The sequence below is a fragment of the Convolutriloba macropyga genome, chromosome 13 (assembly GCF_964194025.1).
Source record: "Convolutriloba macropyga chromosome 13, txConMacr16.3, whole genome shotgun sequence".
Lineage (NCBI taxonomy): Eukaryota > Metazoa > Xenacoelomorpha > Acoela > Convolutidae > Convolutriloba > Convolutriloba macropyga.
The window spans coordinates 19,436,161-19,457,577 of record NC_134480.1 but is presented as its reverse complement, the minus strand read 5'-3'; the positions used below and the strand labels follow the sequence as shown (position 1 = coordinate 19,457,577).

The 21,417-nt window shown below is 35.6% G+C and overlaps 1 protein-coding gene across 3 annotated transcripts in view; it reads right to left on the bottom strand.

Moving 5' to 3' along the window:
* LOC142352008 (intraflagellar transport protein 172 homolog) overlaps nucleotides 1–21,417 on the bottom strand; it is a 126,754-nt gene that overhangs the window by 90,171 nt on the left and 15,166 nt on the right. For all 3 annotated transcript variants that reach the window (XM_075404331.1, XM_075404332.1, XM_075404333.1), the window contains exons 4-13: nucleotides 20,419–20,546; nucleotides 19,760–19,990; nucleotides 19,164–19,224; nucleotides 15,326–15,594; nucleotides 13,946–14,069; nucleotides 5,074–5,232; nucleotides 4,305–4,505; nucleotides 3,588–3,691; nucleotides 3,022–3,113; nucleotides 2,721–2,833 (exon numbers count right to left, since the gene is read on the bottom strand). In XM_075404331.1, coding sequence (XP_075260446.1) covers nucleotides 2,721–2,833; nucleotides 3,022–3,113; nucleotides 3,588–3,691; nucleotides 4,305–4,505; nucleotides 5,074–5,232; nucleotides 13,946–14,069; nucleotides 15,326–15,594; nucleotides 19,164–19,224; nucleotides 19,760–19,990; nucleotides 20,419–20,546 — 1,482 coding nt within the window. The remainder of the gene's footprint in view (nucleotides 1–2,720; nucleotides 2,834–3,021; nucleotides 3,114–3,587; nucleotides 3,692–4,304; nucleotides 4,506–5,073; nucleotides 5,233–13,945; nucleotides 14,070–15,325; nucleotides 15,595–19,163; nucleotides 19,225–19,759; nucleotides 19,991–20,418; nucleotides 20,547–21,417) is intronic.

The following is a 21,417-nucleotide window of genomic DNA, read 5'->3' as shown; positions in this document are numbered from 1 at the left end:
TGCACCTAACCAACGCCCTGCGTTTCCAAGACAATGAATTAAGGGCTCTGCGTTTCCAGCAAAAGAGCGATCGGAAACAAATTCCACAGATATCGTAAAATTTTCAAGTCATAAAATCTGCTAGTAAGTTGACGAATTTCGGAGCTTACTTTCTTTAGATGCAGTCCATGCCTTTTCTTGATGGATGGTTGAAAAAGGAAGTAAGATCTTGTAGATCGGAAAACAAAATTTAAATTTTGGAACGACATACTCCACATTTTGGAACACTCCACCGAAACAACTAACACCTTCTTAACAGTTAGATTATCGCCGACAGATTGCCGGAATAGCTGAGAAAGAATAGACATAACTGCGGTATAATAGAGATAGAAACCGATAGACAAAAGTTGAAAAAGTTATCGATGCCGCTCAAAAGCTATGTAAACAATCAGCGATAAATTAATAACGCTTGTTAAAATTCATAGCACAGATACCTTTTCATTAGGGACCTTTATTACACATATGAATTCCTTTGTCCTTAAACTAATTCAAACTTAAGTTTTAAAGTGCAAGAGTCATTTTATTGAGTGAGGTAAGTCACATATGGTCAAAATCTAATCAAGCAAATAACCTTAAAATTTTGCTAGAGAGAGTGAGAAATGACGTCAGGCGCGCAAATGCCGTTAGTGAGAGAAAAAAGTCATTCAGAAAATTCGACCTTCCCAGCTTTGCTGTGTGAACAAACGCAAAACAAAAAGAGGTTTATTGGCCAATAAAGCTAGCAAAAATTGAGAAACAAAACTAATAAATCCAAAAAAATGAAAAATGCAAAATTTAAAGCTAGCAAAAATTGAGAAACAAAACTAATAATCCAAAAAATGAAAAATGCAAAATTTAAAATTTCAAAACAATTTTTTTTTCTGAAATCTATCCAGTAGCCTATCTGCAACACTTAAAAAGGTTCCATAGTCCATTGGACGGTAACGACTGATAAACATCGAAAATGACTTAAATATCAAAAAATTTTGAAAAAAATGCAGTTTTTAATGAAATGCTGAAAAAATTTTAGATATTAGATTTTTCAGAACCATTTCATTCTCTCCGTAGGCAACTAAGTCAGCCAATTTCAAGCCTTAAAAATTTGCATGAGGCTCATAAAGATCGATAAACTAGTGAGACAAAGGATTAAAATTTTTTCAGAAATTTTGAAAAGTACAAATTTTATAAAAAAAATTGCAAAAATTTGCGATGTTGAAAAACTGAAAACCATTCCTTTGTCCCCAGCAACTATGCAAAAACAAACTAGCGAACCCTAGAGTAGGTTACCTGACCACTGAGACAAGAACAATATTCAAAATCCGCAAAATTTCAAAATTGCAAATTTTTATCAAAAAACAGCTGAAATTTGTGATTATAAAAAGTTGAAAAACTATGCAAAAAAAAATTATTGTCAAACCCTCAAAGAGGTTTTAAGGCCTTTGAGGCGGAAACTTTTCAAAAAAACGTGATAAAAAATGAAAAAATAAAATTCTTTGTGATTGTTTGCACTACCGAAACCTATAGCTAATGAAATGGCCATAAAGTAATTATATCGTGCATTAGACCTTTATCAACTTTGAAAAGCGTCAATTCAAGATTAACCAAAACAAAAACACAAATTGACAAAAACGCGAAAAAATGCGCTCGAAAACTGGGCTCGAAAACTCCTAAAAATGGCCTCTTAACCTTGAATTAAGGCATTCCCAGCAGCTGCACCGCTAAAAACACTTGAAGGACTATTAAAGCCGGCTTCGTGACTCTAATGAAACTCAATGCCCACTGGGCCTTACATGGATATGCGGTTTTGAAAGGTCACTCATGAAAAACGTGTGAAAAATCTTACAAAAAAAGACAGCAAAAATACAATCCAATTCTTTAAAAAACCAAGAGCACCACAACATAGCTCCGCTCAACATACAGCTTCGCAGCAATAATAAACAACAATATCACATGTTGGAGATAGCCAAAAAAAAACAAGAAAATACGCATATCGATTTGAACTCAAATGCTCTATAACTCTCTAGCGAAATCTGAGATATTATTAAAACTATAAGGGATTGTGAGAACTCTCAGCTATATTGAAAAATTGTTTTGGTTAAATTTACAGAAAAAATTATAGCCGACTTTTTAAAACCAGTAAACGTTTTACCAAAAGTCGGAAATGAAATATAACCGACTAACGTCGGGCGATCTGCTCTCAAAAGACCCGCGAGCAATTGGCTTCGGCAGCCAGCTGGGGTTTAAAGCTTCGTTTTTCCCGCTTTCTTTAGTGAACAACTTTGTAAGTAAAATTAAAATTTGGTTTTTCTAGATGAAAAATTCCCTGCTTCGCTAGACTAAATTTGGCTAATTGATTTCATGTGACAAGTTCTATCAAAATACTATTTGGAGCGTAAACAATTATAAAGATTGACATTGAACAGCTCTGAAACGGTACTGGAATAGGCAAAATGCCTCCTAGCATCCGCTCACTACGGAGCTAAACAAGAACTGAATTCAAAAAATTGTTGTAAACAACACAGATGAGAAAACAACTTGCTGTTTCTCACTTTGTAGTGTTTACAAAGAAAACCACATCATAAACTGAGAAGCATTAACCTTATGCAAGTTTGACAAGACTTTCGCTATATTTTTTCGTGGCAGCCAGTTAGATTTATAGAGCATTGCTGTCAGAAAATCCATGTGACAGTTGAGCAACAAACCTTGTATTTGACGTCTCGGAAAAGCAACTTCCTCCCAGTTTCGTTGAGTTCCAACCACTTTATCTTGCTAGCATGTTGGCATCGCACAGTTGAAGCTTCGCCCATTAAATCAACTGCAACAGAAACAGTTCAAAGCTACAAGAATGTTGTCAGATTTTCTATTTTCAGTCAGCGATACTAAAACCTATCACCCGTGAACTTGATACAGTCTCCTCCAGTGAACTGATTTTTATTGTCATGCTAATGTTTCGGTTTCAAGGTCAAAGAGGTTCTATAGCTACGACTGAGGACAGATACCTACCAATTTCAATAGTCTTTAAGTCAACTAGATAAGCGAGTTTCTTGTTGTCGTGGTTGTCAGATCCAGCAACTGTCCGCTCATTGATTCTCACACTAAAACAAAAGAGGGCCCTTGTTAGTACCAAAATTTCAAACTTCAATGTAAGATCTATAAAACTTTCGACATCTTAATCAGTAGAAAGTGTAACTTGTCAACTTTTGCTTAGGATGATAAAGTGATGCTTCTCTTTACATATTTTATCTCAATCTAATATCTTGGATGCAAAATTCGAGTTTGAAGCATTACAGCCAACTGGTTCCACTGACACTTTCCAAACATTTCAAGGTATAATTTCAAAGTTTCCAAACACTTCAGAAAAGGTATATGTAAGGCGGTTGACAGAATCTCATAAAAACTACTATTGCAATCTTGGCTATTATTCGACCAATCATGAAGGACTGAAATTTCTCAAAGTTATTAAGTTTGTAACAGCTCAGAAATATAACAGCACTCAGATCAAAACCTACTGACAATTCTATTAAAACAACTGCATGCCAAGATGACAAGTGACTGAGAGAGAGTAAAACCTGAACTGGTGTGGATTTGTGAATTCAGTTCTGACTGTTCCCAGGAACTCGTTGTTCCCATACTCCACCAATGACATCTCACCAGCATTGAAGATCACACAAACCTAAAAACAATTGACACACGTTATGTCAACAATAAACCCGGGTCTGCTCTAAAAAAGCGATAATACCATCTGATCACTTTAGAGCCTCGATTTAATTTTAAATTTTTTGAAACTTTTATATATACTAACTTTACGTCTTGTCGAACGCTAACATGCAGTTCGGTTCTATTTTAAACAGCAGTTTAAATTAAAGCATCAATCTACCCCGCTGCAAATTTTTGTAGGTTGAGAATCTTTCTCTTAGAGGACAAACAATCCAAGATGAATTTAGAACATAACAAACTATTTGTTTTCTTTCTGCGTACTTAATATGTAAGATATCAACAGATAAAGAGATGCGTTGATGAATAGTCAAAAGTAATTTTTAAAACGAAGGAAAAATCTACAAGATCCTAAACTAAATTGCTCAGTTCGCATTAAAAATATTAAGTTGCTAACACGACTATCAAGTGAAGCAAATCATTTTAAAAATCTGCAGGTGTACGCAGCCTTCTGGTGCAAAGTATTACAATTAAATGAGTTTGAAACTTCATCTTTTTTCGCATGTTTTTGAGTCGAAAAATTGTGAGACAATTGAGAAAGGTCGAAAACTTCAAATTTCAAAATCTGGCACCTTTTCGATCTCGAAGTAGAACTTCTCATTGCCCCCACTGGTCCACTGGACTTCACTCATCCTCCCATCTAGGAAGTCAGCAATCAGCAGAGTGTCACTAGTGTAAGCCACTAAGTAGCGATTGCGCTTGTCAGAAGTGAGTGCATTGCCAGCTATGTTCACATCAGATGACTTCCCTCCACATACGTTCACCTTCGTTATCTAATTACACTATATTCATGAACCCTCATCATTCTTAACACTGATAGTATAATAGCAGTTTTTATGCTATATTTATCTTGCGTTTTGTTTATAATATTTATAAATCCTGACAGTAGTTAAAAATAAAAGCATCAGAAGCGACATCTTAAGTTTCGTTTTAATCATTAGGGAAAAACAATTTCAGTGGTTGGCTTCCGTAATCTAAACATAATTACTATAACTGCGCATTCAGAAATTTGATAATCATAGTTATTATTTCTTTATATCAAAAGTTTCGCTGAGTCAATAAAAATAATAACTATTATCTAAATAATTATTAATCAGTAAGGCAGACGCAAAGAATTTCAGATGCTCACGTTTGAAATCTGAACTACCAAAATTTTACTACCCTCGAACGCTATTACATAAAAAATGTAGTAAATTTTCTTTTTTTACGTTCTTCGTGAATGCAAATTTTAAATTTATTCTTAAATAAATCAGCAATGAAGGTGTTTAGAAATTCAATATGACGAGAAAGGCTATACATAAATGTCATCGGACAGTCCAGAAAGATTCTGATAAAACTAACAGGATAATTGTACTGTGATCTCAGGACGCATCTCGTATTCTTTTTAGTGTTCCGCACCAAGACTTGTTTGGGTCCAAAGTACTGGATCTCGAATACTCCATTGACTACAGATTTAGGGGAAGAAACCTCAAGCATCTCAACCAGACCCGTGTGCGTTCCCTGCAAACACGAAAACACGTCCTTCGTTTAAAAAATTCCAGAGTAAAACCATCCACCAACTAAGCATGAACTCATCCAAACCAATAATGTAGCTGAGACATTCTTGATAACATTTCGGGTACTATTGAGGTTTCTCAGCCAAATTTAACTGCTCAACTGTAAGCTTTTGAAAGTCCAAGCTTGAAAGTATTAACATCGCTAATGAAAAGTCCAATCTTAACACTTATACAACCGCAAAGTTGCAGATACATTGTCTTAATGTCCTTCTTAGCTTTTTGTTGTTGTTTTCAATTTTCTTTATTTCGACCAGGTTAGCTAGTTTATTCAATTTAAAGACCTCCTCAATCTACAAGCGTCTTGTTGACTCAAAACCATTTACATCAAAAAAACTTATGAGAAATAGTTTAAACTTTAGTCCGAACAGCCAGGTGAAGGCGAGGCTGGTGGTGGACTGGGAGATGAGTGGGGAAAGGGGTGGCTGAGTGGGACGGGAAGGGGGAGGTGAATGGCGGGGAGACCGAGGGGGTCAAAATTTCGAGATTAAAAACCGCCGCCCTGCATACCATTAAATTGTCTCCTCAAAACAGTTTTCGTGAACTGCATTCTTAGAGACTGGTAAAGCTCGAAGCAAACCTGATACCCTCCGGGAGTTACTCTTTTATGACAAAAACTCAAATGGGTCAGACAAAAACTTAGTCACGCGAAAATTTGGCTAAAAAAGACCAAAGGACTAATATAAATACTAAACGTAACCGACTAAATCGAGCGAATTGCTCTCGAACAACCAGCGAGCGGTTGGCTTCTTCAGTAGCTAGCCACTGCTTAGGGAGGCTAGCTTTGGCTTGATTCGACTCAGCAACTTGCAAAAGTAAAAAGGAAAGTTTCCAGATTTCGCAGTGAAAAAAATGTCCAAAACCATCGTTTGTCTCTGGAATTCTACCAAGTAACCCATCTGCAAGACTAAAAAGTTTTGTTGGTCAGTAAGGATCAGAAAAAATCAGAAAAGGACAAAAATATTCCCAAATTTTGAAAACAATCGTAAGAAAACAATCGTAAAAAACAATCTTAAAAACAATCGTAAATAGTTTCACGGGCTCATAAAGATCCATAAACTTGGAAAATAATTTTGCGATAATTTGAAAAAAAAATAAAATTTTCTAAATTTGCTAAAGCTGGAGTCACAAAAATATTGATAACCATTCCAACAACGCTAGAAACTATGCAACAGCTTATTGTCAAACCTTGGAAGGGGTCCCTAGGACCCTGGTACCGGAAAAAAAATTCAAAACGATTCAAAATACTAAAATTGCAAAAATTTTTTAGAAAAATTGCTTAAATCAGTGATATTAAAATCTTGAAAAACATTCCATTACATCTAGAAACCATGCTGTAATCTATTATCAAACTTTAGAGGAGGTTATTTAGCTCTTAAGGCTGGAGAAAGCTAAAAAAAGACAAAAAAAATTCAAAAGGTTGGAAAATTTATAAATTGCAAAAATTTGTGATAAAAGTTAAAAACTAATTCAAAGCCAAAAATGTAACTTATTATCAAACGCTTATGGAAGTTTCCTGACCCCCTGAGGCTAAAAAAACCTGAATAATGACAATAAAAGCCAAAAAATTAGAAAAAAAATTGCAAGTTATGTAAAAAAAAGGCTGAAAACTCGTGATGTTAGAATCTTTAAAAACAATCGATTACATCTAGAAACTATACAGTAACCTAATTTCAAACACTAGAGGAGGTTCTTGGGCTCTTGAGGCTGGAGAAACCCATAAAACTACAAAAATTTCATAAAAAACTTGAAAAAATGCAAGTTTCAGCATAAAATTGCTAAACTTGGTGATATTAAAAAGTTGAAAACGATTCCATGGCAAAAAATTCAGTAAATTATTATCGAGCCCTTAAGGAGGTTTTCTGGCCCAGTGTCTGGAAAGACTTGAATAATGAAACATAACCGACTAACGTCGGGCGAATTGCTCTCAAACGACCGGCGGGCGGTTGTCAGCACCTAACCACTGTTTAGTGAGGTTAGCTTTCGCTTGATTGAAGAGGCGTGAGGCTAGGGTAATAGACGATATTATCACGCCACAAAACAGCCGCTGAAGTCAACAAAAGAGTTAAGGAGAGAGAGAGAGAGAGTGCGAGGTAAAACGTGAGCGAGAAAGAGAAGGAAAGAAACGCCAACCAACACACACACAGATAGAAAGAGAGAGAGCTAGAAATTTTTTCCATGAGATTCTAGCCTTGTTAGTAACTAAATCATATAAAAACTGAAAGTGCAAAATTCAGAAGAAAACTTTCCACATTTCGCAGTGACGAAAATGTTCAAAGAACAATTTTTGCCACTGGATTTTTGTCATGTAACCCATCTGCAAGACTTAAAAAGCTTCGTTGGCCAGTATTAATCGTTAAACTCAAAAAAGGACTCAAAAACTGCAAATAAAATGACAAAAATTTCAAAAAAAATTGAAAAAATCATAAGTTTAATTAAAAAATCGATAAAATTTGTCATATTAAAAAGTTCAAAACTATTCTATCGCAATAAAAATTCTTCAGTAACCTATTATCAAAGCCTATACGAGGTTTCTTGGGGCTGGAAGAACTTAGATAATGACAAATTTTGAAAAATTTGAAAAAAAAATTCAAGTTTTATCCAACAATTGCTAAAAATCGTGATGTTCAAATGTTGAAAAACATTCTATTACCACTAGAAACTATGCAGCAACGTATTATCAAACCCCTCAGGAAGTTGTCTGAACCCTGAGGCTGAAAAATCTTGAATAATGAAAATATATGTCAAAAAATTTTTAAAATATAGCAATTTTTGTCAAAAAAATGCTAAAATTCGTGATGTTTAAATCTTGAAAATGATTCCATTACTTCTAGAAACTACATAGTAACCTATTATTATACCCTCGAGGAAGTTCCTTGGCTCTTGAGGCTGGATAAACCTAAAAAACGACAAAAACTTTCGAAAACATTGAAAAAATTTGAAAAATTTATCAAAAAAATGCAAAAAATTCGCAGTGTTGAAAAGTTGAAACCATTCTATTACCACTAGAAACTATTCAATAACCTATTATCAAATCCTAGAGTGGATTTCTCGACACCTAGGGCTGCTAGGGCTGAAAAAACTTAAAAAACTGACAAAAATTTTCAAAAATCTTGAAAAAAATTGTGAAAATTAGTATAAATTTGCGTTTTTAGCTAGCGGTTGTTCGTTAGTAGCTAGCCATGTGAGGGGGGTGGGGTCACTAGGGGTTGATTGGGGGCATCACTGGGGTGGGGGGGGCATTAGCGCGGTGGGGGGGGGTGGGTGGGGCAATAGGAGGGGGGTCAACAGTGGGGGTGTCTTCAACCTCTAAGAACCGCCCTTCACACCATAAGTATAAGTATGAGTCTCCAAAACAGTTTGAGCTGAAACAGAGCTCAAAGGCTCTAAGAGCACTTAATGCCCGCTGAGCGCTACCTGTTTATCCCGTTTTTGAGGACGAAAAGTCAAAAGCGTCAGACGAAAAATTGGTCAAGCGAAAAATCGCATAAAAAAAAAGACCGACAGGACTAATATAATTGCTACAAACTTCGTTTGAGAGCAATTAAAAATAAATCTTGGATGCTGATTGGGGGGCAACAGTGGAGTGGGGGCAACAGCGCGGTGGGGGCAATATTTGGGGTGTCTTCAACCTCTAAGGAGCGCCCTTCACACCATAAGTATCAGTCTCCAAAACAGCTTGAGCTGAAAGGCTCTAAGAGCACTTAATCCCCGCTGGGCGCTACCTGTTTATCCCCTTTTTGAGGACGAAAAGTCAAATGGGTCAGACAAAATATCGGTCAAACGAAAAATCGCATAAAAAAGACCGACAGGACTAATATAATTGTAACTTCGTTTGAGAGCAATTAATAACTTCGCTTTGCAGCCATTGACAAATTATCCTAAGGGAGATAAACTACAAATTTTTTAAAGATATTTTGCCTTTATTTTCTATTTAAATCAAATGATTTCATTCATTTACGGTCAAATATAGAAAAAAGAAATTTCGTATCTTTGGGTTTGCAACATTTTTTTGAGCAATGCAAAACCGAATCTATGGCAAACAATCATGTTGAAGAAGATGAGTTGAGAAACCACGATTAGACCAATAACAGCCTCGCTATCGGTCCGCGGCTATTTGAAGGATTATCTATTTTGGGGGGATGATAGCATCTGTTTACGAACAGCAAGAAGTTAATGAGTGAAAATTTGCATACCTTTTCGGAATAAATTCAGCCTTTTGTACATTTTACGTTTCCGGAGAATTGGCATAGTATTAGATAAACATTTACAAGATTTATCTAATTTTCCCAGCATTGAAGACAAGCGATTGAAGGGACAATGTTTGATCTATTTTTCTACTTAATCGATATCGGAATATTTCGCTGTCAAAATGCGTTCTCAATTGATTCGGCAGTCATGGGGCATATAAGTTTGATAACTATTTGATTTACTCAGCAAGCAGCTTTTTCGTTAAATAACTTACGATGATGTAACTCAAACTCCATTCAATTTTAAAAGGATCAATTTGAAAAAATAGTGATTTAATTAACGACATTATTGGTAAAGGGAAACAAAGGGACTAACATCAGAGAAATTGCTCTCGACAGGCGGGGCAATTTTATTCAGGAGCTGTAGGATAAAATTTTCTTTATGGGTGCAAAAACAACAGAACAGACTAAGGCCGGGTTCGAACCTCGACATCCTGAGTCCGATTCAGGAAAGAAGGAAGGAACAGGATTTTGTTGTCTTTCATTTTTTTGGCTGTTGAAAAATCCAGCCAAACTCGAATGAGTTTTTGCTAGAAAATAGAACCAATAGTTTCATTAGGCACAAAAAATGGTAAAATTTTGGAAATGGTTTAGAGTAAGTTCGCACAAGTTCAATCGCTGGACGTTAAAGAAATAGAAACACCAAAAATATTGCCAAAAAGACGCCATTCATTCCCGCAACCCGATTGTGATTGCAAGAATAAAAGAAATGAAAACTGATTTATTTAACAAACAAATTTATTTTAATCGATATTATATATATATATATATATATATATATATATATGTGTGTGTGTGTGTGTGTGTGTGTGTGTGTACATATATATATATATATATATATATTGAACAGATTTTGAACTTAAGCATACTTCCGTTTCTTAATTAGAGGATACAGCGAATGGTATCAAAACAAAATATAATAGACCTGGCAACGAAGACCAATTAGAACAGAGTTCAAATACAGGCATCTAACGCTGTCTTCAGGGGGTTAATCCAGATTCAAATTTCGCCATCGTTTTTCGATACGCTGATTGCAGACTGTTTTCTGAGCATCAGCGATTCAAGAGAATTTTGCATAGAATTAGCCGAGAATGAAATTCACTTATACAAGCCAAAAAGATTTCACGCAAAATGTTTAACAAGCTCTGAACTAAGAAAAAGCAAAACAAACTTTTGAGATCAATTCTTTTTCGCCCCCGCTTAGTGGGCATCTAAATTTTACGCTACCCGGCCCAGGAATTGTTTATTTAGTAGCCTGCTATATAACGACAAATCGTATTTGGGGCGCATAAAAAAACACTGCTGGACGATACAAAATAGATCCAATTTTTGTTTGACGAAGTCACAAATTATACAGCCGAAAGAGCTCCACAAACGACTCGGAGATCTGACACCACCAAAAATTGAAGAACTTGTACTTTCTAAGAAGAACTCGTTCTTCAGAACAATTGGCTCTTTTCAAGAACTGGTATTTAGTAAAACATCACCAAAAGCAAAAAAACAGCCAAATAAATAAACGTCGGCCGAATTGATCGCGAATTACATGCGAGCATTTGTTGTTGCTTATAGCTATCTAAAGCACAGGGCGGTAAGGGAGGAGAGGGGTACAATAGTTGGGGTCGAAATGGCGGTCCAATTGCTCTTTAAACTATGCCCTCTGCCTCATCAAGCCTTACTCAGCAGATTCAGAGGACCGTACACTTAGAGCCTACTTACACGCTAAGAACTGCACGGACTCTTAATGCACTGGGCAATTATCAGTTTATCCCAATTTTGAAGTCGAAATTCAACTTCAACCGCTCAAGCGAGCAAAAGATTTTTCCAGAAAGTACTAGCTCAGAATTCGAAAACAGTCAAGCACGACAATCACCTTTACAAAAAATGCCTCGAACGTCATTCGAGGGCAATTTTAAAAAAGCCACAAAAACCTAGTGAACTAAAAAATTTTTAAAAAAAACTATTTCAACTTCATATAATAGCAGTGGACATAAAATTCAAACTATTTTTTCAACAAATTGAGAACATAAAAACGCTGACAAAACATTAGCGAACCATTAGAGGCTCACAACTTTCTCAGAGAAAAATGAAAAGCTGCAAGAAATTGACAAAAAAACGGTTTCAATTTATTTGCAAAAAAAACAGTTTCAAGTTTCTCGATTTGTCAGATTTCTCCACAAAAATATTGTTTTATTCTGTCAATATGGCACTTTTGCTGTCAAAATTGTTGGTCACTAAACAATGCTTCGAGCAGTAATAAACTTCTCGATTTACAAAGAATACAATCAAACGAAACAATGGGAGAAAATTGATATAAATGCCTAAAACACCGCAAAATATTAGAAAAATCTGCAAATTACTATCGAACTGATATTAATTTCCAAAAAAACTTCCGAGCAGTTTGAAAAACATTGTGACGTTACATGAATTGAAACACCTATAGACATAAAATAGACAGATGGACCACCAGTCCTTTAATAGACCACTAGACTTTTTGGGTTAGCTTCGGACTGTCATTTTTATGAGACACATAAGCTCCATAAGGAGAAAACCCTAATAGGGCTTTTCAAAATTAGGATCTTTTCCGTTTGTGCCCCCTCAGCTTAGTGGGCGCATATTATTTACACCCCCCAGATGCACGTGCAATATTGGGGGGCACAAACGGAAAAGATCCCAAAATTAATACTCGAAATCAAAAACTCAAGACTCTAATATTCAAGAATTAGGGCATATGTTTGGCACTACTTAGATGCACACTATTGACCTTTAATAAGTAAATGTTCAGAAAATTTAAAGTTTCATAAGTGAGCTCAGAAGTCATCTTTTTGAGTGAGATAAGTCATTGAAAAAGTCAATTCCAAGAAAACACGGTAAGACGAAACAAAAATCTTTTAGACGAAGTAAAAAAACATAGCAGGACAAGTCCTGACGTACAATTCAAAGAATTTTCATTGACTTAGCAAACAACTAGACCTAGAACGGACAATGAGTGAATTGGGAAAACCATTTCTAAAAAAATCAGATGAAAAAACCAAAAAAAAACGAAAATCAATGTCAAAATGCTGCTAGGGAGAACAAAAAACCACTAGTGAGATATGTAATTTTGATTCTAACAAAAACTAGGTCCAGAATGAGCTGTGAATGGATTGGGTAAACTATTTAGAAAAAAAATCCGATCCAAAAATCGAAAAAACAGTAAAAATCAGAGTGAAATTGCCGCATGTGAACAAAAAACCACTACCGAGAAACCGAATTTTTGTTCAAACACCGTTTTCTCACTCTTCTTTAAAATTAGAGCGAAAAAAATTCACGCCGCAAAACCACTCGCTTTTTCGCTCCATTTCCTGTTTCGGCGTGACCAAAATCACTACTCCAATTTGACTTCAAAAATCATGAAAATGTGTGAACAGATCTTAAAAAAAAAGACAGCGCCCCAATACAATTCAAATTCTTTGAATTGTAAAAAAAGACAGCGCCCCAATACAATTCAAATTCTTTGAATTGTAAAAAACTAAGATGTCCCCAATAGTAGCCGCTATCGCTTCGCAGCTATTAAAAACAAAGATTAGCAAATGGTCATAAACCGAACTTGTAATGCATCGGTAATCTAATCACAAAAGTTAACTTCAAAAAAGTAAAATCCGGACAGATTTGAAACCGCTGCTACGAACTGAGCTGTGTAAAAATTTCCTTGTCATGAGTCGGAGGGCAGCCAGCCGTTACCGCGTAAAATTTTCATCTCCCATCAGTTGAATCAGTGAGGTCAGCGAGAGGTCAAGCGTAAAAGCGAAACCTAACGTTAAAGCAATTTTCAAAAAGGACAGCTCTTTATATTAGCCACTTCAGCCGTAAATAGCAGATTTTAAATATTACAATCTATTATAAATATTAAACTTATAAATCTGTTGCCAGGGCTTTATAGGTTTATTCTATTAACTATGATTTCGCTTTTTGAGCTTGCACGTATTTGCGTTAATTTGGTTAATGAATTTTATTTCCATTCAGGTGAATCTGGGAACTGCGCAAATTTGCACTCAGACGTGAAAATCAAACTACTAATATATATTTCTTAAAAATATAATTTCTAAAAAAAAATAGTCAGAGCCAAAAAAAAACAAAACTTTGCTCGCTTAAAGTAAAATTTTTTACTAACTCGAAGAAAATTTTTTTACAACTACCACTCTTTTCGCTCCACTCTCCAATTTTGCTCAACAGTCAAACAGCTCCAAACTTTTTCACGTTTAAAGAGAATTAATGTTTATCATTGTAAAATTGAAGCAGGAAATGAATTTACTGCAAAAAAATTGGTTTTCAAAAAGACTCCAATAATCCTCCTTGAGAGTAAAAAAAGCGCCGCGATAAAAGCCGGCTGAGTAGATGAGATCAGCTATTAATCAGACAGAGATTACTTACGAGTAAAAGGTTAGTGCCATCTGGCCTCCATTGTAGGACTGTGATAGTATAGAGGTTCTTGATCTCCATCGGCGACAACTCCACGAACTTCTCAGAGGTAGCATTCCAGTTGAAAGTTCGCACCCTATATACCAACTATTAGTTTACTACCAAAATTCTTCAAGAGTAGGAAGCGACAAATGCAGTCCGGGTGTAATAAAGAAGCATTCGGTTAATTAAGAGGTTGATTACACAATAGGCTCCAATTTTCTCTTCTCTAACTCTCAGCGGTTATTCACTAGACAGAGCACGAGCCTATTAAAAAAACATGTAGATTGTTTGTGAAAAATTAATACGTGAATGAAACTGATATTCATAGAAGACACTTCAAGAAGTTATTTCTCACTGTTAGAATTATAGTGTGAAAATCGGTTATTTGTCCTAAGACACTTGATTGTATACTATTGGAAATAGTAAGAACAATTTAACAACCAAATTTTCAGAGAAAATATTTTTTTATCGACTAAAGGTTTCCTCTAGTTCAGAAATAGATTACTTTTTCAAGAAAGTGGGATGTGTTCTCATACTATTGGGGTAAGGAGAATCCTAAACGGATCTGCTCCGTTTTCCATCAACAAAATTCTTGTTTTTAATTTTTTTGGAAGAATGGAATTTTCAACTGATGTACACTTTGTTATTAAAAACGTAAATGTCAAAAGATATTAAGATTAGCTTATGTAGTCGTCCCACAAAACATCAATCCATGAAAGGGAAGGTCATTTCATAAACTGTCCTTGCTATCAGTTGTCAAATGAATCCAAAATTTTTATATTGGCGATGCCGCGCATTAAATGATCTGATAAAAAATGAAACAGTCTGTTGATTATAATGTTTTCAATTGTTCTGCATTCGAAATACAGTTCGCTCTCACAAATGATGTTCTTGAAGGTTTTGTAAATTTTGAAATATTCAGCAATTTTGCAATACATGCACGCAGTTAACAGAGATCTCCATTACCGGTGAGTGCTGTATATTTTTTTGTTGCAGTTGAGTTAGTATTCGTTTTATCCCTGTATGAACAAACTAACATCCATTCTGACATCGATTATGTTTCGTATAACATTATAATAGGGCAAACGAGCAATTACATTAGCCTCGCTGTCTTTGTGGCTCTAAATTATATCATATAATACACTGTAATCAATGAGAAGATTACACCGCACTTGTAAAATGAAAAACAAGAGTAAAATTCAAATAGTAGAGTTTTGCTTCAAAAAATTACTTGCGAGAAGCAGTGAACTTTTTTTTCAGACTTGATTGCGGTTGCACAACACATACCATAATAAGCTCGATAAGAATTTTAAGTATAGATGGCCACAAGCTACTGAAGTACAAACCTACCTGTCATAACTAGCGACTGCAACTGTTTCGCTAATTGCAGAGCTGCACGCACATGTGAACTCCTTCTCCGTTTTGTCTGAACTGTAATCAAAGCTCTGCATCAGCTCCCCCGCCATTGAGGAGGAGGACATTGCTCCCCCTGCCCCCCGTCTGTACACTGCAATGCGCATGTCAGCCCCTGCTGCAACTATGGCTGAATTGGTTGTGGCTAGAGCATAGGCGGCTACCGAGTGCTTCATGGATCCCATCTTTACATATTGTCCATTAGACTGAAAAGAAAAAAAAAGAATATTCTTAACCAATTGTGTATCTTACAATATCACATTCGATTAAATGATGAGACAAGCAATTAATTTTTTCTGTTTTTTTTTCGGTCTGCATTTAAACTACTTGAGCTACTGCGGGATTTGTAATCACATTTAACTTCATGTCTTCTCAGCAGCTACCTTGATGTGTACACTTCACTTATACACACTTAGATACTGGCAAAGCTTCTGGACTCCAAAAATATCCCTCCACACACTCAACTTATCTCCCCTAATCAATTCATGTGAATGGCAATCTTAGAGACTAGTAAGGCTCGAAGAGAACTGCCCAGCAAATTAATGCCCTCTGGTTTTTACCTCATCCCGTTCTCGATGATGAAAAGCCAAAGGCAAACTATCAGGCGGTCAGAGAAAAAGGCCAGCCAGAAAAGTCGATAAAAGTCCATCAAGGCTAATATAATTGAAACAAACTTTTTAAGAGCAAACTAAAAATAAGGAAACAATTACAATTCAGAAAAAAATTATTCGATGAAATGATTCGAAAAAATGAGCCTTTTTTTCTTTTTTACTAAGCAGTTTTTTTCAAGAGAAAGCGCTGAAGACAAAATTTATGCAACCATAAACATTAATCGCCACAAACGTTAAAAAACTTGATAAAATTCAAATATGAATAATTATTTTTGATCGAAATTCGAGCAATTAGCACTCAAAAGCAATAAAAAAAGCAGTAACCCAAAAACTCTGGAGATCCACGAAAAGACTTATTCTAATATAAAACAAACAAAAAGATTGCTAAGATAATGCTCAAAATTGAAAAAATACTTGAAAAAACGTTACAAAACAAACACTTCATGCTAAGGACGTAATAAAAAGCTTTCACAATATTCAATGATTACAAAAATCCCCATAACCAAGATTGGGATTGAAAGAAGAAAAAACTATAAAAAAATGATATTTGTACAAAAACAATTTTAAAATGCGAACTATTGATGTGATTTTGGAGCTAAACATACTCATGTTTCATAGTGAGACGACACAGGGGCTAGTATCAATACCAATAAGCATAAGAGATGGTAACTAAGAACAAAGTTTGAGTAACGGGCATCTAAAGTTGGGCTTCATAGGGTTTATCTCGCTTCTATTTCTGATTTCGTTTTTTGATATTGCCTGTTCATTTTGAATTGCTTTGCTGAGCAACTACTGTCTAAAAACACTTTAAGCAGAATGAGAGAAGAGTGAAACTAACCTAGAGACGTCAAAAATTCACGCATAATTTTTAACAAGCTGTGAACTAAGGTAAAGCGAAGAAAATTATTCGACGAAGTAAATAAAATTAGAGCGTTGAGATATAATGAAGATATAAAGAGCGTTGAGAGATATAAAAAAATAAGAGCGTTTTGTCCAAATAATAGCCGGCTGAGATGTTGAGGCGGCTATTAAACATAGATATATGTACCCTTCTGCAAAAAAAAAACAAATTTCAAAATATAACATGGAGTAAGTGCAGTGCGTATACCAAAAACATAACCAACTAGCGTCGGCCAATTGCTGTCTTAACGACTCTATTAAGACGAGTGGCTCTATGAGAACTTAATGTCCTCCGGGAGTTACCTGTTTACCCCTATTGTGAAGAAAAAAAGTCAGGTGTCAGACAAAAAATTGGCCAAGCGAAAAATCGCATTAAAAAGACCGCAGGTCTTATTTTACAGCAGCAAACTTTGTTCGACGGCAATTAAAAACCTTGACCTTGCCAGTCTGACACATTAACCACTAAGCTGTACCTCAACGGCTGTGCTAGTTGAAAGCTTAGAATCGGAATGAGAGCAATTGAGATCACTAAAAAATTCAGAAGTCAAGCGTGAAAAAGATTTGAGAGCAAAGAATGTTCTAGCATAAAACCGCAAAAATGGCAATCGAAAATTTTATACAAAAGGACACCTATAAAATAATTCCTTCAAATTAAGTTCCAAATTACTTCAAATATAACCGACTAAAATCGGGACAATTATTCTCAAACGACTAGCAGGCTGTAGGCTTCGTCAGTAGCTGGTCACAATTTAGTGAGGCTAGCTTCAGCTTGATTTGACTAAGCAGCTTTTAGTTTTCTAGACTTGTTAGTAAATAAATCAAATAAAAAACTGATATTTTAAAAACTTGCAAAATAATGCAGAATTTAAAATAAAAGCTTCCAGTTCGCAGTCGAAGTGTTTATAACTATTTTTTGTCTGTGGAATTATGTCAAGTAACCCATCTGCAAAACTTGAAAATCTTCGTTGGCCAGTAATGATAAATAAACTCAAGAAAAGGACAAAAAATTTCAAAAAATTTGAAAATAGCGCATTTTAACAAAATCAGGTTAAAATTCAAGATATTAAAATCTTAAAAACCGTTTTAGTGTCTCAAGAGACTATTCCGTATCCCTATTCCAAGCTTTAAATAATTTCACTGGCTCAAAGAGCCGAAAACTTGGAACATAAAGAATTTTCCCAAAAATTGGAAAAAAATTAAATTTTATCAAAAAATTGCTCAAGCTGGAGTTATCGAAATATTGATAACCATTCCATTAACTCTCAAAAAACTATCCAACAGCTTATCATCAAACCTTGGAGGAGGTTTCTAGGAACCTGATGACGGAAAAAATGATAAGTTCAAAAAAGATTCAAACTTGAAAAAATTGCAAAAATTTTTAATGAAACTGCTGATAATAAAAACTTGAAAAACATTCCATTACATCTAGAAATTATGCAGTAACATATAATCAAACCCTAAGAAAGGTTCTGTGGCTCTTGATGCTGGGGAGACCTAAAAACTGACAAAATTTTTCAAAAAAATGCAAGTTTTATCGCTAAAGTTTGCCATTAAAAAAATGAAAGCCAGTCCATAAAAAAAAATAAATTTCAGTAACTTATTATCAAACCCTTAAGGAGGTTTTTTGGCCCCTGCGTCAGGAAAGACGTGAATAACAAAAAATAAATGTCAAAAGTGAAAAAAAAATTGAACGTTTTGTCCAAAAAAAATGCTAAAATTCGTGATGTTAAAATGTGTAATGTTGAAATCATTCCACTACCACAAGAAACTATGCAGTAGGCTATTGCAGTAGGGGGGGCAACGCTGGGGTGGGGGCAACAGCGCGGTTGGGGGTGTATCAATAGGGGGGGGGTCAACAATGGGGGTGTCGTCAACCTCTAATAACCGCCCTTCACAACATAAGTACCAGTCTCCAAAACAGTTCGAGCTGAAAAATCGGTCAAGCGAAAAATCGCATAAAAAGACCGACAGGACTAATATAATTGCTACAAACCTCGTTTGAGAGCAATTAATAATATATATTCGGGTTTATTGTTTTATTTGTAGTTATATTTTGCATGAACGTATGTTAAAAAAAAGATTGAATGCAATACGCTTATTCGCCTGATAATCCTTGAAAGTCTGAGGATGACGCTTTATGCATTACGATTCAAATCTGACAACCACGCTTAGCATGCATTTTTGATCAACCAAAAGCTTGGAGCTTAACGCAAGGCGAATTTATTTGAAATGCTATTTTAGTACAATCAAAGAAGTCAACTTACCTCAGCCCAGATTACGATGAGTCCATCCGCATACGACGCCACAAATCCACCATTTTCGGGACTAAATTCAAAAGAGGCTATCAATTTCCATTCAGTTCAATTCATACTTATGCGCAAGAGTGAGAAGCCAAACTTTGATTGGACCTCCCCAGCGTCAATCTTTCAAGGACCGCCGAACCCTTGTTTGAAATTGAAAACTGTAAATTGCAATTTACTACTATCATTATTCAACGAAGTGGTATAATTGACTGTAACTAATGAAAAGTCACTTCCGTTAATCGGGTATCAAGTCATTTAAATAAACAAACTGACTAATGTCGGAAGAATTGCTCTTGAACGACAGGCGAGGCAATTTAATTCAGGGTCTGTATTGGCAACAAGCTTACTTCGGAGAGAGAGCAATAGAGATCACTCAAAAATTAAGAAAAGCGTGAAGTCACTTGAGAAGTCAAAGGATGTTCTAGAAGAAAAGCGCGAAATGGTCCAGCGAAAATGACTTTTTTGAAAAAGACCAACACGTTTACAATAATTGCTATGAACTTCGTTCAAGAGCAACTAATAATAGTAAATAATAATTTGAAACAGTTCATTCTTACTTGGGTGCCAAGGCGCATACAAATGCGTGGTGAGGTGGGACAATTTTCTGTGGAATTAGGAAATCTCCTTGTGTCTTTTTGCTGTTTGTTTTGCACTTTCGAACTTCGCCTTGGAGGTTGCCAACGAAAAAGCATTTGTCGAACTCCTGTCCAAGTTCAATTCGAGGCCAGTAGATACAAGTTGGAGTCGATTCGAAGAGAAACTTGTTGCATATACTCTTCTTGCCATCCCTACAAAATAATACGCCATTTAAGTAACTAACGAAATTAAGTTATTATTTGAGACCATACAAACATGTTCTCTGTTATGGGTAATATATTTTATTCCCCTCCCTTGTCTATTTGACATTAAAACCAATCTAACACACTCGACTATTCTTCAATCTGTGTTTTCACAATTTAAATTATGTCTTTTTAGCAGGGCAAGTCACGTACGATTGAAAAAGCTTATGATGCAAAAGATCCAAAAAAACCAGGCCCAACTATGACGCACTTCGGCTCTTAATTGTGCTCAGTCGAGACCGTTTATCTTGCAATATTCTTACAAGAAATGGTTATCTTGTAGATCTTGCAGAGCGTATTGAACCAGTAACGTTCAAGATTGGCGCATAGCAGTAAAATTAAGTCAGCTGTGAAAACTCAAGAGAGATGACACTCACCACACTCCTGGTGAAGATTGAAACCTGTACATGAAGACTACGTCATCGGATTGAGCAATGGCTATTTTGGTGCCACTGGGGTGGAATGCAATGCCCTTCACTGTAAAGGACTGCACGCCGAATAAAGCCTGAAATACATCAATTCAATTTTCATTCCTTTAGCATAGATTGGGATTGTCAGAAAATACCGCTATCAATTCACGAATCTATGAGAATTTATGAGGGCCGATCAACAGGACGACGTTTCAAATGGACGACAAATGCATGCATTCTCAATGTTAAACCTAGCCAAAAATTGAAATTTTGACTATTTTATCCATGATGTAGTCACAAGCATCTATAATGACGAATTTAAACGAGAAGGAAGGCACAAAAACATATATTTTACCGCATCTGACCATGCTTCCTGAGCCATAGCAATGCCTCAGGGGCCCCTGGAACTTCATATAAATCTATCAAAGTGTGAGCGCGCCCCAATCTATCACAACTGCGCTGTCAATAAGGACTAAATTATCAGCGCTTATTGAGATTTTGCATGTATAAATTATTTTTGTCGTCCATTTGATACAAAATTTCGGTGTGCTCCATTTGAAATTCATAGTAACGACACCTATAGAATTGTCCCAAATTAAGAATTGACCAGGAAAAATATAGCGATGAGCAAAAATCAGAAGAAACGGCAAAGACTTCGCTCTCTCAAAAAGAACAAAAAACAGCTTTCTCTTCTCTGTGCTCTTCAATTCATTCCGCCGTTTGACCTAAACGCTTAGTTGTCACATGCAGCATTGACTTTAACATCCTGTTTTAAATACACTCCAAAAAACAAACGATAAAAAAACGCTCCACCAATACTCCTCTTTGAGTCGTGAAAGACCACTGGACAAAAATAATTGCTAAACTTCGTTTGAGAGCAATTAAAATCATTTCGTCAGTGTAAAACGAAATCGAAGGAAGAAAAGCAACCAGCCGAAAACCTACTCTTTTGCTCTTGAGCAAATC